This window comes from Gopherus evgoodei, chromosome 4 (genome assembly GCF_007399415.2).
Source record: "Gopherus evgoodei ecotype Sinaloan lineage chromosome 4, rGopEvg1_v1.p, whole genome shotgun sequence".
NCBI lineage: Eukaryota > Metazoa > Chordata > Testudines > Testudinidae > Gopherus > Gopherus evgoodei.
In genome coordinates, this window is record NC_044325.1 from 99114644 (window position 1) to 99132313 (window position 17670).

The 17670-nt window shown below is 38.9% G+C and overlaps 2 protein-coding genes across 9 annotated transcripts in view; one reads left to right on the plus strand and one right to left on the minus strand.

Annotated features, from left to right (window-relative positions):
• PPFIBP2 (PPFIA binding protein 2) overlaps nt 1–17431 on the plus strand; it is a 210665-nt gene extending 193234 nt beyond the window's left edge. For all 7 annotated transcript variants that reach the window (XM_030560305.1, XM_030560306.1, XM_030560308.1 and 4 more), the window contains 11 exons: nt 2487–2625; nt 3402–3530; nt 4389–4539; nt 4769–4880; nt 5659–5747; nt 7459–7581; nt 8792–8917; nt 11347–11535; nt 12745–12924; nt 15151–15216; nt 15971–17431. In XM_030560305.1, the coding sequence (XP_030416165.1) occupies nt 2487–2625; nt 3402–3530; nt 4389–4539; nt 4769–4880; nt 5659–5747; nt 7459–7581; nt 8792–8917; nt 11347–11535; nt 12745–12924; nt 15151–15216; nt 15971–16042 (1376 nt within the window). In that variant the 3' untranslated portion in view covers nt 16043–17431. The remainder of the gene's footprint in view (nt 1–2486; nt 2626–3401; nt 3531–4388; nt 4540–4768; nt 4881–5658; nt 5748–7458; nt 7582–8791; nt 8918–11346; nt 11536–12744; nt 12925–15150; nt 15217–15970) is intronic.
• The window catches only part of LOC115650397 (NADH-cytochrome b5 reductase 2), a 36923-nt gene continuing 21884 nt past the window's right edge, over nt 2632–17670 (minus strand). The window contains exon 9 of one of the 2 annotated variants that reach the window (XM_030560316.1): nt 2632–2724. In XM_030560316.1, coding sequence (XP_030416176.1) covers nt 2684–2724 — 41 coding nt within the window. In that variant the 3' untranslated portion in view covers nt 2632–2683. Of the gene's footprint in view, nt 2725–16842; nt 16926–17670 lie in introns of those variants that run through there. The other variant, XM_030560319.1, reaches the window with a different exon arrangement.

Sequence of the window (17670 nt, forward strand, 5' to 3'; positions counted from 1 at the left end):
AATTGCTTTTATGTAAACTTGCCCTTTATGCAAAAAACTTAATCAACTTTTATTATTATTTATTATTTGTGTTGAGACAGTGCCTACAACCCCCAATCTTATAGAATCATAGAAATGTAGGACTGGAAGGGCCCTTGAGAGGTCATCAAGTTGAGCCCCCTCTGCTGTGGCATGACCAAGTATCCCTAAACCATCTGTGATAAGTGTTTCTCTGACCTGTTTTTAAAAACCTCCAGTGATGAGGATTCCACAATCTCTCTTGGAAGCCTATTCCAGAGCTTAGCTACCCTTATAATCAGAAAGTTTTTCCTAATATCTCATTTAAACCTCCCTTGCTGCAGATTAAGCCTTTATTTCTTGTCCTATCTTCAGGGGACATGGAGGACAATTGATCACCATCCTTTTTATAACAGCCTTTAACATATTTGAAGACTGCTATCAGGTCCCTTCTAGGTCCTCTTTTCTCAAGACTAAACATGCCCAGTTTTTAACCTTTCCCTAAGTTTTCTAAACCTTTTATCATGTTTGTTGTTTCTTCTGGACTCTCTCCAATTTGTCCACATCTTTCTTAAAGTGTGATGCCCAGAATAGGACACAGTATTCCAGTTAATGCCTTATCAGTACCAAGTAGAGTGGGACAATTGCCTTCGATGTCTTACATATGATACTCCTGTTACTATATCCCAGAATATTATCATTTTTCTGCAGCTTCATCACATTGTTGGCTCATATTCAATTTGTGATAAACTATAAATTATCACCAACCTAATTATTCCCTTTGTAGTTGTGTATTTGATTTTTCCTTCTTAAGTGAAATACTTTGCACTTGTCTTTATTGAATTCCATCTTATTGAATTCAGACTAATTGTCCAATTTGTAAATGTTGTTTTGAATTCTGATCATGTCTTTCCAAGTGTTTGTAACCCCTCCCAATGTGATGTCATCGGTAAATTCGATAAGCATACGCACTATTATCCATTATAGTAATTAATGAAAATATTGTATAGTACAGGACCCAGGACTGACCTCTGCAAGACAACACTAGATACAGTCTCCCATTTGACAGCAAACCACTGATAACTACTCTTTGAGCAGGACCCCACTGTGCTAGGTGCACACAGTAAACACAGTAAAAAAGGACAGTCCTGGCTCCAAGGAACTTACAGTTCCTGTGCCAAAACTCCTTGCATACTATAGGGAGATTGGAATCTAGTACTCAAGATCTACTGTGTAAATCAGAGAGAATTGTGACCTTAGTTCAGAAAGACTGTGTAATGCAAGTTGAATGTCTTACCCAAGTGATTTGAGACATCCCTGGGTCTATATGGAACCTTTTTCCATGGAAGCACCCCCTTCAGTAGGGATTGGAACCCAATATTTAACCAAGTTGCTCAGTCACCCTGATATCTAGAAAGGATGTAGGGAAGAATAAAAGGAACAATTGTAACAAACCTTAGTCCTGTTTCCGTTTCTTTCATATGGCATTTCTAAGATGGAGGGCCAAGAAAATTAAAATAACTCTAGAATTAGACAAGTGTACTAGAAGGTGAGTTTCCGTACAATACTGTTCCTCATGATTTCACAAATTTGTGAGGATTCTACCCCCCTAGAGAAAAGCTGCATAGTACTTTTCTTTAGTTTCTTATGGCACTTCTTGACCAATCAGGATTTCACAGTTGTCATACTGGCCCAAACTTTTGACTAGCATAACTCCATTATTTGGCCCTGAATCCATAAACTGGGATCACCTCAGACTTCATGATTGTAAGAAGAGGGAATAAGAAGTTGTTATAACACACACTTGGCCAGCTCTGATAATCCATCCACCAGAGGGCAGTGGTATAAAGGGTATTGACCAGACCAGCTGCTGCTGTTTATTAATGAGATTGACTGTGCTAAAGCAACACAGAGCCACTGTGACAGGTCTGTTGGGCCCCTCACTCCCTTCCCTAAGTCTCTAAACAGCTGACCCAGCCATCCCCCCACATGGCGGCAGCCATGGATTATTCTAAATGCTATTTACTGTATGACTGATGTCATTACTATTTAAGGAACTTTCTAAATCAGTGGTACCACTGTGACAAAAGTTCAGTTCTTCCCACAGACAAGGGCTAAATTCTGCTCCACTGAAGTTAATGGGAATGCACTGGTGTACTTGAGAGCAGAATTTGACCTTTTTCAAAATAGGATTCCTTGAAAGAGTTGTAATAAATGGTATCAATCCAAATGATTTTCAGCGATGAAGCTGAGTGGGGGTACAAGTTTTTGCTCAGTGATTCACAGACTTCACACTTAGTCTAAATTGTCTGACTGATGTGTATTCTGAATTTCTGCATAGTGGAATTTCTTTGTGAATGAATTCATTTTTAAAGCTGTTATGGCTTAATTTCTGTGAAGCATTGCCTTTCAGATAGTTTCTGAATTAATATCTTGTACGTTGTGGACAAGAAGCTTAAAAATAACCTGTCTACTATGTTTAATCTCAGGAGAGACAGAAAATATGGATGGTACAATAACTTCAGGTGAACTTTCACCCCTTTCTTCTGGAACAGAATCGGGTCCACAGTCTCCATTGTCTCCAGAAAATAAAAAGAGCCCAAAAGGCATCAGGAAAATCTGGGGAAAGTAAGACCTTCTCATTCTTTATCCATGTCCTGTCAAAATGTTTCAGATGAGAACATTTTCAGTTTACGGCACGTTCTAGAAGACCTAGAGGATCTGTACCTGTAAAAAACAAAACGTCAAATGCAATAAGCAAAACCAGCAACTCTGCAGTGTCCACATGGGCAGGTATATGTGTACACATCAGATTGAGACAAAATGGATTCCAGTACTAATAAAGGAGCAGACATGCTATAGGAAGAAATCGAATACAAAGGAGAAGTCCTCTGATTTCTTAATGTAATACATTAGTTGGAAACCAATAACTTTAATTACCATTTTTTTCACTACCCTTCCATTTCTGAAGGCATAAGTTGCACATACAGGTTTAGTCTTACCCTGTCCCGTCAGACACTTGCCTATTTCAGGTCACCAGTCATTTGACAGTCTAAGTCCCAGCGTTTAGACTGGGGTGCAGTGTTACTTGAAGAGCACATTGCTTTTCACAAGATTTGGTTTAGCTGCCTTATCTAACCATCTATGTAACTTTCATAGTTTGCTCAAGAAAAGGTTATTAAATGGTCCCAGAAAAAAAAACATAATAGCCAGATCTTAAAGTTTCCTTGGAACTTACAAAAAGCTGAAATTATCAGTTAGTTCCATGTCTTCTCTCTAGCTTTAATACAAATGTCTTGGGATTACCAGAGGGCTAATGTACCTTTCTAGTGTATTTACATTTTATGACTGAAATGGAAATGCTGTGTCATGCTCTAATACTTGGTGTTCTGCTCTCTGTAAAGAATAAGAAGAACTCAGTCAGGTAACTTCCATGCAGACGATCTAGGTTTAGCTGAATTTCGAAGAGGTGGTCTCCGTGCAACAGCTGGACCTCGATTATCTAGATCAAAGGAAACAAAGGGGCAGAAGAGGTAATCATTCTCTCTTACTCTCAGTGCATGAAAGGAGTATTGTGAACAGAGCGTATCTCCTTTGGTGAAGTGTTGCCCAGCATATTTCACTACAAATGAATCTCACTGTAACTAGAAAGCCTCAGCCAGAAAAACCCTATCTGCACTGTTGCGATTGCAGACGGCAATGGCAGCTGCTGGTTGGAAAGTCTGAGAAGCCATAATTGCTCTTGTAACAAAGAGCATGTGTAGCATGATGTCCTCCTCTTCATTCCATGCTTTGGGAATAGCTGCAGGATGACTGAGAGTCAAGGATTTCACCTTAACTCTGTCCACATGAATGATGGAAACGTCTCTCCTTTCTCCACTCTCCTGTGAGTTTTTGAAGTGTAGGTTGAGCTGAAACTATTTATGAACGTTCAAATTAACATTCTATATATTGCAGTGTCTATTTACCATATCATGTTCTGCAAGACTAGATTCTTTTTACTGCGATCCAGAGAACAGAGATATTAGTAATTACCCACATGGCAGAGACTCTGGTAGAAATGCACTTTTTGCCTGTTCTTGAAACAAGATTAAAACCATGTATAAGCAATTGGTGCATGAATTGAGTTAATTTGCTTATAATCTTTTAAACATTTCTCAGTGTTATCAGATGAAGTTAATGAACCTTGAAGGATCAGGCCCTAACTTACTACCTGGTATGGGTTGTTTTTTTTTAACAGAAGTTGGAAAAATATATTTAAAAGTGACTGTAGTTAAAGTAAAACTATTGTTAAAGCATCACTAACCTCCCCATGCCAGGTTAGTAGGCTTTTCTAAAGTGTCAGTTAATTCTCTTTAGTGTGATCCTCATACAGCACTTGTGCTTTTCAGTGACTACAATGCCCCCTTTGCTCAGTGGAGCACTGAAAGAGTTTGTAACTGGCTTGAGGACTTCGGTCTTGGTCAGTATGTCATTTTTGCACGTCAGTGGGTGACTTCTGGCCACACATTATTAACCGCAACACCTCAGGACATGGAAAAGGTAAGAAATCTGGAATTATTGTTGTCTATTAGGCAGGTGTAAATGGCTGGTCCTTTATTGTATCAGTCCATTGGCCACCTTTAGATCCAAGCATCAAAATATAGCAGCTAATTCAAAAAGGTGCATGTAGCAAAAACTAAAATCAGTCTCTCTCACAGGGATGAGTTCTGAGGTAAAAGGCACCACATAAGGACAAGCTATTTATTATAGTTATTTTTTTTTATTACAGGAACTAGGAATAAAACATCCTCTGCACAGGAAGAAATTAGTCTTGGCCGTTAAATCAATAAATACAAAACAGGATGATAAGTCTGCACAACTAGATCATATCTGGGTGACACGTAAGGGCTTGTTGAACTGTGGGACTAGAGGTTGGGGGGTTTTTTAACCTCAACTGGGAAATAATGAAAATGTTTCAAGTATTTCTTGTATACAGTGAATGAGAGTTTCTCATAGAAATGTATGTTAAAGCCAGCTGATTATAGGATTGATTGATTGATTGTCTAAATGTACTATACCATAGTGGCAGTTGGAAGATTTCATTGGAAGAATATTTTAGAGATTTATATTTTAAAATTTTGCCTTTCTTGAATGCCAGTTATAATGAATATGCCTTATTTTTTAAAAGCTTGCTTGCTTTTTTATTTCTGTGGAAATCATAACTGAATTTAGGACTCAGAAAAAGGCAACTGGAATTCAGCTTAAAATATCTCAGGCCAGGAATCAAGCAGCCCCTCCAATGTAACCGCCTTGAGGGGGACTGAGTGCAAGGAACTAGATTTTTTTATTCCTAGCATGGGAGGCGCTAAACAGTCCTGTAGAAGTCACATGCTCAGACATATATTCTGTCCTCTAAAGCATTTCAGGAATGTCATTTGTGGGTTTTGGTGAGAGTTGTCTGCCATTCTCAGACAAAGGGAGGGCCATTTTGGGTAGAAGGCCTTGAAAGGGCAGTGCAAAAGAGAATAGATGACACATGAGTTTCTGAAGAGGGTCAGAGGACCCTGAGTCTGAGTGAAGGTGCAGAGGGCATGTAATTTCATCTTCATGGATTGTTTCTTGATCTGAAAAGACTTCCTAAATCTGGATTTGTTTTCTCCACTATTTTTATATTTTCAGGATGGCTTGATGATATTGGCTTACCTCAGTACAAAGATCAGTTTCATGAATCCAGAGTTGATGGGAGAATGTTGCAGTACTTAACTGTGGTAAGATGGCTTACCATAAAACCACTTTCCCTCCATTCAGACTGACTCTGAACCCTCCATCTTGCAAATACAGCAGATTCTGCTTAAAAGCAATCCTGATATTAGCAACTTCTGGTTAATGGCAATATATTGCCAGGAACCAGTCCCATCCCATTAACAACAGCGATAATGGGATTCAGATATTAGCAACAGTATGTTCATTAGCAACTTTTTTTGGAAGAAAAGAGCCGCCTGCACACAGGTCTGCAACAGCGGAAGAAAGTGCTGGGATATATCTTCTCTGGTTGCAGCCTCGCAAATCTGCCTGAGACTGTGCTTAGCACATCCCAATACTTCCTTCTGGGGCTGCAGCCCAGCAAACGTTCCTGTGGACAGGGCCCACACAGGAAGCAAGGGGCTGTGGGCTGGGAGCGGGGGCTGTAGGCAGAGCAGTAGCAGGAAGCAGGGTTGCAGCCCAGATGTTGGAGCTGCACAATACCTCTCCCTGCATTCTCTGGGCTGCACCTTGCCAGGGGACTGCATGCAGGGAAGGAAGCTGAACCTTGACACCAGGAGAGTGCAGGGAGAGGTACCGAGTAGCTCTGTGGGCCCTGCATCTGGGCTGCAGCTTCCCTCCCTGCTGGCATGTTTGCAGAGTTTCAGATAGGGAAGGCCTGCCCAGTGCTTTCCTCCCTAGCTGCTGCCTGATAAACCTGCCTTCCACTTATTAGCAACTGCCACATAATAGCAACTTTTTGTTGTCAACCCAGGGGCTGCTAATAAGCAGAGTCTACTGTATTCTGGAAAGAAGGGGAATTAGCTACTATTTTACTGGTAACTTTTCAGCAATATTCCCTTAAGTCTTGAGACTTTGCTCACATTCAAAAGACTCTAAAGGATCTATACAAGGCAAAAATTGGTGGGATGGGGGATCACCTTATCTAATGAACAATAGAGGGAGAGCCGCCCAAAGATAAACCAGTAGTCACATATCTGCCTTAGGAATAGCATACAGGAGATTCAACTATAGCTGGTTACTGCAAGACATCTGACTACCAATACCATATCCACACAATATGTTTAAGAGTATAATAACCTACAGCGTGTGCAGCTCAGGATATTTAGCCTGTTCATAGGGTAACTGATGTTTAACAAGTGGAGACCAGCAGTGAACCCAGTTTGTTGTAAAGCCTTAACCAAATTGGTATCAGAACCATACAAGCTATTGCTATGTTTAAATTGATGGTAAGGCTCTAGCATCACTTCCCTGTCTAGTGTGGATAAAGATTTTTCTTTTTGTCTTGTAACTGCTATAAAACGATCGTATAGTTCAACTGGGTATGAGTCCATAATGTAACTTTGGTTAGCAACTGTTCTCAGAAGAAAATGTCTGTCCATACTGGTCAAGGAGACAATTCTAGAACCCTGATACCAACCACTTTATTTAAATGTGGCTATAGCAAGTATGACCCCAGTATGGACATGGTTTTACTCAACTGAGAAACACTCCATCTCATGTTTCTACATAATAGACCAATAGTCTTCTAGATGTCTACATTAGTTTTATTAAGATTCAACTGTTTTTCTAATAGGAATGCATACCATTAATCTAACCTGAATTTCTTTGATACATACAAATGGACAGCATTTATTGTCCGGGGGGGGGGGGTGGGGGGATCTCATTGTGCTGTGGTATTCTATGCCACTTTTACCCAGGCTTTTCCTCTTTCAGAATGACCTTCTCTTTCTGAAAGTCACCAGCCAGCTGCATCATCTCAGTATTAAATGTGCCATTCACGTGCTCCATGTCAACCAGTTCAACCCTCATTGTCTACGTAGGAGGCCAGTTGATGAGGTAAAGAAGAAATTTGTGTGTCATGAGTCTAGTATCACTGAGCCACTGCTTGTTTATCCCACACTAGTCAAAGGTGAACATGAAAGAAAATTAACTGTACAATATACCTGCCACTGCAGCCAGGAGCTGCCTCTGGAGTCTCCTCAAGGAAGTTCCACATCCCAGAGGAAGAAAATAGTATAAGTTACTGCTTATCCTCTTCCATGTCACCAGCCCAAACCCAAGGAAGCAGGTTCCCCTCTGTGTTCCCATGTGGAAGGGAGCCAGGTGGCATTAAGTAGATTGGCACAGGTGGTGTAACTGAATGAAATGGGATGTATTGAGAGAGAGGGAGAATTTTGACTAAATATCCAGAAAAAGTTCTGAACTGTGAGATCTCTCAACACTGTCCGTAGAACAGTTTCCCGTGGGGCAAGGTGGAAGTTCCATTGTTTTGTCACACATTGGGACCAGTTCTGCACTGTCAGTGAGATGGAGTACGATGGCAATAGGTATATGCCATCTGTAAGCGCCAGAGCTGGTTGAATAAATTATTCAGTGAATCTTGCATTTATTTTTAATTATTCAACCACTTTTTTTCCATTGTTCTCCCACTCTGCAAAGTTTGGCAAATCATTCCACAACTATGTAAGAATTTAATAACGTTTGAGTGAAGTCATTGGAATTTTTTTTATTATTTACTTAGCTCTACTAATTTCTCAAGCAGTACTCCCAACAGCACATAAACTAATTTAGCCTTTCTCCAGCAAGCATCAGTTCTTATCTTAGTCTATGTATTAAGTACCTAGATAATATAGTGATGGAAACCTTTCTAATAATAATTTCAATATTTTTTGCAGCATAAATATTCTCTGCATATTGTCTTTTATATGAAGCAGTAGTTCTTAGGGTTCCATCTGTAATAGAATGTACTTTCCATTTCACGAGCCGGTCTGGATTCTCCAAGACTTCTGAGAGCTGCTTAAGATGCTCAGAGCAAAACAGGTTACCTCAGAATTTCGGAAATACTAATTGTTAGCCAGGAGAAATGACTTAATAGTAACTGATAACTAGGCAGGCATGAAAGGTAAACTCATTAGCTGAGGTTCAGCCTTTTTCAAGTATTGAACTGTATTTTCTTATCTGAATTGTGTCTGCATGTATGTATATAAACTAAAATTATCTGTGTAAAGAAGAGTAGTATATTGTCTTTTTGTGGTTACTTTTACAGAATAATATTTCACCTTCTGAAGTAGTGCAGTGGTCCAATCATAGAGTGATGGAATGGCTCAGATCAGTAGATCTGGCAGAATATGCACCAAACCTTCGAGGAAGTGGAGTTCATGGTGGCCTCATTGTGAGAACTGGTTCATAGTTTTATTCCTTTATATATATAATATTAACTTAGCTACAGTAGTTTTGGTAAGGTAATTTGGAAATGCATTTTCTATTTAATTTCCAAGTATGAAACAGAAAGAGGATATACCTTAATTTTAGTAATCTGTTGTTGTATGCTCACGGATCAACTTTCTTAAAAGCTATTGAGTCTGTTTGTTTTATATAAATTAATTTTTACAACATAGGAAATGTAAAGAAAAAAGAAATATTAGAAATCTAAAAACCAAAATGATGTTGCATTGTCTTCTGGACTAACAGGGAGTGCAGGATAGAAAATTTCTGAACAAATATTTCCTTTCTACTAGCAGCATCTCCCACAATTCTGAATGTCTGGGCTGCTTCCCTCCTCTCTGCAGCTCTCACAGGTGAATTAATGTCTTGGTGCAGCATGCTCTGGCCATGCCCCCCTCTGCTGCTGCTTGCCACCAAAGGAGTTATTCCAACACTGGAAAAACTTGTATAGCAATATGAGTAACTCCAGAGTAAACAGACCAGCTATGTACAGTGGACCAAAAAACGGTCACATGGTAAACATCTGACCTTTTGGTTCATAAGCCATTTAAGGTGGGTAGAATTATGGGAGATGCTACTAGCAAAAAGGAAATCACCAATAAGAAATGTTTTCCCATTCTGCAGCCCAGCATCTCCCACAGTTTTGGACATTTGGAAAGTAGTGAGCAGTGATTATAGGGAGGATTATAGAAAAGGTCAGAAAGAAGGTATGTGGGGGGAGGAAGCCGTTCCCTCTGGGCTCCAGCTGCTTTAAGTGGTTTGGGACTCCCAAGTGTGCTCCTGAGTTATGAGACCAGAGGATCTGGCAAACGCATGGGAATAGTATTGCAGATATTGCCCTGGGCTAACCACCATTTTAAGGAGCTGACCACCAGCAGCAGGACCTGCTGTGAGGGCAGTTTCACTGTATAGATGTACCTCCAGAGCCCTCCCTGGCTGAGTCCATTCCTCCAGGGATTGGGGATATAACACTAGAGGCCTCCTTGTCAAATTGGGAAGGAGGGTATAGTTTGAGTCTGACTTCTTTTCCCAGGGCACTCAGGACCCACTAAGACTTGTGGGGGGGGGGATTAACTAGCATTGTCCTCATCTTTAGAACCTCTCCCTGCTCTGTTCAGAGATTCCTGGTCTGTTTCTTCCATGTTGAAGTCACCCACACATCCCTCTTCGACTCATGGCCCCAGGACCTAACAGAGTTCAGGGCGGAAGGCTGGGTACAGTTCACTGTCTTCCAAGCCCAGGAAGGCCGTCTCACAGATGGGGCACCTGTTAGATTTTGCCCTATGCTTTTTGGGCTGCTCTGCCACATCTGAGCAGTGCAGAGGAGCCAGCATAGAGAGATGGTAGCGGAGCTCGGGGTGAGTTACGTCACCTGACTGTAAACCAGCCAGGGATGAGAGAGGCTAGGGAGGGAAAACACTGCTCACCATTGCCCCCCAAAAATCCTGAAAAGAAGAAAGTAGGTGGCAGCAACAGAACCACCATTCACATTCTGCCACAGAGGGGGTGTATCCAGAACGGGTAGTGCCAAGACTTTTATACATCTCTGAGCTGCAGAGGGGGGAGCAGCCCAGATGTCCAGAACTGTGGGAGGTGCTGGCTACAGAAAAGAAATTATAGTGGAAATTACTTTAATAACTTATTGATAAAACATCACCAGAGCTGTTCAAAGAAATAAAATGAACTTGAGACAGAGGCTGGTCACAGAAAAGGAATTGCCCTGGGTTGCTGAGCTGTGGCACCTTTGCCAATAATCAGGAATTGTTTAGACTCGGGAGTTAAGATGACAAGCAGCTAGGGTACACTGTTTCAAAACCCACAGCAGAGAGTCTCCAGCCTTGGGCTCATGCTGCGGTGTTAGAACCAGTAGCGTACCTCAGGCTCGTAAACCCAGCCCAGCCTGATCCTGAATGTCCACACCATGGCTGTGGGTTTTAAAACACATTTTACTTACGGGTACATCTACACTAAGGGCACTTTGAGTGCAGTGGGTTGCCTTTACAAATGTTTTAGGGCTTTTGTTTCTTTGTTTTGCTTTCTTGGCAACATAAAATTACCACAAGTACTTCCTAACTTCTCTATATGTTAATAGAGAGAATAGCTAAGGAACAGTGCAAATACTGACTTAATGTTGTTTAGTTAAAGGCATTTGGAAAGTTTTTTCAGGTGACTCCTGTCACTTACAATAGTTACTCGAGAATGAGTGAGGCTTTTATTTATTTGTCTGATAGTAATTACGTTTCTGTCATAGACACTAAGAACATACAGATCATATTAAGCAGCATTATAGGATGACTACTTTTTAAAATTATGTTTTTATATATGTATGTTGTAGAGGTTTGTCTACATAAAGCATAATTGTGTTGTTCTTAATAGATTCTTGAACCTCGCTTTAATGGTGACACACTGGCAATGCTGCTTAACATTCCACCTCAAAAGACCCTCCTGAGACGCCACCTGACCAGTAACTTTAATGTGTTAATTGGGCCAGAAGCACAACAAGAAAAAAGAGAAATAATGGAATCTACAGCTTACACACCTCTGACTACCACTGCTAAAGTTCGGGTATGCCACTGTGTGAATTCTAGGATCTCTCAGTGTAGTTCAGTTTGCTTTTCTTACAGACTCAGGGGCCAACTCTGGGAAGTAGGGGAGGCCACTTCCCGCTAAGGTTACATTTTAGTTATTCTTAATACACAATGATTCAGCACAAATTCATCATAATTTACTAAAGAAATAAACATACAATATTATAACCTTTTTATTCAAAGGAAACGCAATCCAAAACAAAATATTGTTCATTTTTATCATTAACTGTTCCCAGTTTTAACAAAGATTTAACCTAGTTTCATAAAAATTATTCCGAATTGAATAGCATTGAAAATTTAAAATCCTCTTCTTTTGAGCTCCTACAGTATATTTGACGCCGAGTATACAAATGGTATCTGTTAAATCTGCGCTTTTCCCAATGGCCTAATACAATGTTATGATTTGTAGAACATATATATCAGCTCTTACTGTAGCCAAAAATAGAGCGAGGCTGTTTGTAGACCTGATCTTGCAGATACCTATGCACAAGTGACTTCATTTTTGTAAAGAGTCTATTGATTTCAGTGGGGTCTCTCTTAGGCAGGTAAGTGCTATGCTTGCTGCTTATGACCCCAGTTTAAGAAAGAGCTTAAGACCATCCTTGTTCTGAGTACTGAAGCCCATAGCTGTGGCCTTGACTCAGCAAAGTACTTAAGCACCTGGATAACTTTAGACACATGAATTGTCCAATTGAAATAGTTGAACTATTGCTTAAAGTTACACAACTAGTACAACTGACTTCACTGGTCACACAGGTGCCAAATGAAAATATATGTTAATCTGAGCTATGGTCAAACCCTACTAAATCATACCAATGATAGGGGAGACCTTTTGTGAATTAGCAAATATACAGACAGCCATGATTAAAAAAAAAAAAAACCATCACAAAAACACACTTGATTTATTTTGACAACTTTAACTGTGAGAATTCATCATTATCCTAGTAAATGTACTGTAGTTTAGCTAGCAAAGAATCAAATGTTGTTAATCTCAGCACAGTGTTCTGCTATTATATCCTTTAGTAAAAAATATACAAGGGATGATTATAGCGGTATTTTTCTAGTTTGTAGACTTCAGTCAAGATTTGTGCATTGTTGGCATGTACAAAATTGTAACTTCAAACTAGATTTTACATGTTAGACAAATTGTTTCTCTTGTGTAAAACTTTATATTTCATTATTTTAGCCAAAGAAACTTGGATTTTCACATTTTGGAAACCTACGAAAAAAGAAATTTGATGAATCTACAGATTACATTTGTCCTATGGACACAAGTCCAGGTGCAACTAATGGTACTCAGAAGAGCTACGGTGGATACAAAGGACTTAATCAACTCACTGATAGGGAATTGGACAAACTGGATCAGGTGGGACAAATAGATTGATGTCATTCTCATCCTACATGCATTCCAAAGCTTGCCAATAACCTTTTGTTACCATATAATAAAATTTCTGCTACATCCGCATGAACTCGTTGAGAACGTACGTATGGGCTGTGGACACTTTTGAAGAGTTTTATACTGAGAATATCAGATGAATTATATTTTTATCTTCAAGCCCTTTTTCAGGTACATCAAAACTTTACACTATGAAAGTTAACGTATTGGACTGTTAAATTTGGGATTATAGTAGAAACACCAAATATTTTTTGTACTTTTAATTACATAATCCATGAGTACTGCACAGATAAATTTTATCTTTATAAGTGGTTTGTAATGTAATAAAATTTTATTCAGAACAATTTGTACAGAGATATCAATTTATATTTTATTCTCAGAGAAGTACAACTGGATTGTATATTTTAAGACTAACTGAAGAGTGCATCATTTGCACCACGTAAATGTATTACTCTATGAAATAATTATGCTTAAGCATATAAACACTCATGAACATTATCAATTAGACAATAAAAGAATACTTTGAATAATTCCATTGTTTTTACATATGTATTGATCACTTTCTCTCTGTAATGGAATTTAGTTTACACACACACACACACACACACACACACACACACACACACACACACACACACACGATTTCCCTAAAAACGTTATCCAGCCTCCTTCCTGCCAAAGTCTGTGTAAAGTACTGCAAACCCTGAAAAAGGAAGCTGTTGGAGCTTGTGTGAGCTTCTGTAGTGCACAAGAGCCAGATGTGGGCAGACCTGCTGGTATAAATTATTATAGCTCCAGTGAATTCCATAGAGCTATGACAATTTACACTAGCTCAGACTGTTCCAGAGAGAAGCTAGATTAAATAATTCTCCTAAGTGAGAAACCAGATAAGAGAGTGATCACAACATTGATAAACTGACAATTCATTTTTCATTTGCATGGTTTACTGCACCTAATGCATCATTTGTGCTCATCTGTAAAGCAACTCATTACCTAACCACTGTCTTTTCTTGTGCAAGTTTGCACTGTGTTATTTAGAGGACCCCATTAACAAAAATGTTTTAGCATGTTTTAACGATAAAAAGGTGAAATGTTTCATATCTAGTGGCTCCTGTGTTAGTGTTTACAAAGTAAAATAGTATTGTTAATCTTATTTATGTTAAGGAAATAAGAGAGAACCAAATCCCAACAGAGTTGAGCGCAGTCAGTATCTGTAGTGAATGTACTGTATTTTGACGCTTTGACATGTTTACAGAAATGAAATGTCCAGTTACAAGGTAAAAGCAGCATCTAAGTAGTGCGTAGTCTCCACTGATTCTGCTCTGAACAGGGGTGACTTTCGCCCACAGTAAATTAGTGTTTATATCTGATAAAAAACAATTGAAAAACTGAAGTAAATTCCAGTATTTTGTAAGCAACTACTGCCCCTGGTTCACTTTACTGAAGCAGCATGGATTTGATTTAACTTTAACATTCCACCATTCCTGACCCCATTTTAAATTACTAAATACAAATGTTACAAAATATTTTGAATATTAAAAAAAATTGGTGACAGTCCATCTTCCAGCTGAAAAAATGACCTGGAAGTGAACATAATACATTCACACCTTTGTACACAGTGAAATATTAATACTTTTAATGAACTACTACTGAACCCTCTTTACATTTTAGCCCATCTGATGTGCTCAAACAATTTATATCCCTTTTTAAAATCAGTAAGAGAGTATGAAGAGTACTTGTAATTGCTTGTCTAGTAGAAATGCATCACATGCATTACTGAATGCTTGAATGCTTTTGACTTCTGTAACACACAGCACTAAAATTCATGAGAGAAAACTGATAAATTCTTAAATTTGCTAGTGTGTGCAACATTTGTATTAAGGGATTAAAGAATGACTTTTCTCATCAGAAATTGATCTTCCTATCATAACTGCATTTTCACTGCATTATGCTGGCATAGGAGTATTTTTCCTTTTGTTTTGTGAGGTGTTATGTACAATATGTATATTTATTTCCATATAACTTTGAGAACAAATTGTTAACACATTGCCAAGAGTAGTAATTCATTATGTTGAGATTTCGTTTTTCCTCAAGACAGAATCACCTCCAAAAGATGCATGCTCTACATACATGCATGCTCTGGCTAAAACTGTAGTTGCTGTCTGATTTGATCTAGTTTACTGACTGATTTTACAGATGGAACATTCAGAAGGAACAGTAATGCAAATAGGGGTGCTCTCTCAAGGCATAAGCAACCTCACGGTATGTACCAATTTATACTTGCTGTAAAGTCACAAACTTATCCTGCTAGAATGCAGTGAAAGTTAAAGGACCAGCAGTCCCCTAGAGTAAGTGTTCTTGTTATAGACCCCTTATTTACAGCCTACTTATATTTCTATACTTCAAAAATCTTTATTTTGAAATAAGTTGTCAGACCTCTAGTCATAGTGGATGGCCTAAGTTGAACTTAAGTAGTGCGTCGTCTCCACTGATTCTGCTCAGCCTCTGAAAACAGTGACTTTTGCCCACAGTAAATAAGTGTCTATATCTGATAAAAACCCATTGAAAAATTGAAAATCAGTAACTCCAGCATTTTGCAAGCAATTGCTGTCCCATCTCCCTTAGACAGAGTTCACTTTACTGAAGCAGTATGGATTTGATTCTGTATCTAATACATAGAATCACATAATGTGTACAATTCACGGCTGCATTGGTGCAGCTGATTTAAGTAGATAAACTCGTTCACTGGAAAGCAAAATGGATGGTCATGTAATGTGAAAGTATTTTTATCCACTATGTCACCCATCTGTGAGACTCATTGATGCTATCATTGCACTGTTACATATAATCAGGTGACCTGTAGTTCCTTAAATATTTTATTATCAAATCAGCTACATCAAGATGGTAAGTTCCTGCTGTCATGAATCAGATCTAATTACAGTTGGATTGCTTTGCCATTTCTATACACATCTCACTGAACATACTTCTGATTGGTCTTCATACTGTTTACTTTCAGGATATGCTCAGCCAAGATGAAATGCTGAATGACAGCAGATTTTTAACACCTACCTTTGAAGACTGGAGATGATGAACATGACCAAGAACATTGTTATACCTCACATGTATCCAGAGAACTGGCTGATGAAAGCTGGGTGCTATATGCAGAAAATGGCTTAGGCTTTTCTGCCACTGAGAAGTGTAAAATGTATATGAGGTTTATGAAGCAACACCTTACACGTAAAAAAAAAAAAACAAAAAAAAAAACCCACTGTGCTAGGTATTTTTACATGGGCATTAAGAAAAGCTATGCAAAATTATTCCTCATCATCCAGAGAGGGTAAAATTGGCAAATGATTAAGACTAATAAAAGATTTCTTTACAGATTTATGATTACTTTTATACAGTGGATTTATGCACTGTCACCTGCTAAATTATCGGTTTTATAATTTTGTACTTTTATAATTAACTTGCAATATAGCAATAACATAAGTAGAATATGCCTCTGTCACAGAATAAGGTCCTCTTCATATTATATGATAGTGGCGAGGATGATACTTCGACAATTCCAGTGACTTTCTATCATGCTATATGATTCATGGTGCAGCACATGTTATCTTGGGATCTGACAGACACTGGTGCAGACAGTTGTTCACTGAACCATTGCTGAAAAAGCTGCAGTCTGATTTAGAGATAGGATTGGCTTTAGGATTTTGAGACTCCTTAAAGAGGAAGAAGGAACTTCATCCCTCATTCTTTCTTCCTCTGCAACTCTCCTTGTCTCCGCTTTCTCTCTCCTGATTATACCACTGGGATGAAGAGAAAGGACAGATCACCTTTCACCCTTCCTGAAGCCCTAGCAGGTGGGTGTGTTCTTAGGCCAGCAGAGAACATGCTGATCCTTACTGTGCTCTCTCTGCAATGAGAAATTTGCTCACAGCAGGAAATTCCACAATCTCATCTTCAGTTTGAGACTGCAAAGGAAACAGAGACCCAAAAGTTGACTTTTCTTAGAAAATGACTCTTAACACAACTTCAAACAAGCACTGTGTGTGTTAGTGGTCATGGAACAGGCAGAAAATTCATTAACTTAAAACACGCATTTGAAATACCAAAATGGTGCATACCACCCTCACTACAGATACTTCAAGGTGAGTGCAACAGAACTTTTTGCCCAGTACGTGGTTTGCCTTATGACTGACAAAAGTTCCTTGTACAATTGGAACATTTCAGTAAGCTCTGTTGAATTTTGAGTCAAAATGACTAGAGCTACAAAGCACAGTTTAACACGTAGTGTGAAACTTAGCACACAGATGGTTGGAAAACCAGGATTAAGTGATAAACTCCACACTCTTTGCTCCCTGAATTGCATTCAGCATACTATAAGCAATGTAAATATATATGGGTGCCACCTACTGGCATGACTGAGATGTGGTTAGAAACGAGTTGTAATGTTTGCATGAGAAACTTTTTTTTTTTTTTTTTTTAAAGACAGTACCTGCAGTTATACTTTTCCTTTAACTGTTCACTCTTCATTCCAGTCTCTTATGTGTACTCATGTAGAGCACTACCCTAATTAAGTGTAGCGAACCACAACTCTAGCCAGTGTGACATACAAAGAGTCACTAGTTAGGAAATGCTAGGTAATGCTGCTGCCATTAACTGGTGTTAGTATAGCTTATTGCTGAGTATAGATTGGCCACATCAGCTCTGCAGCTC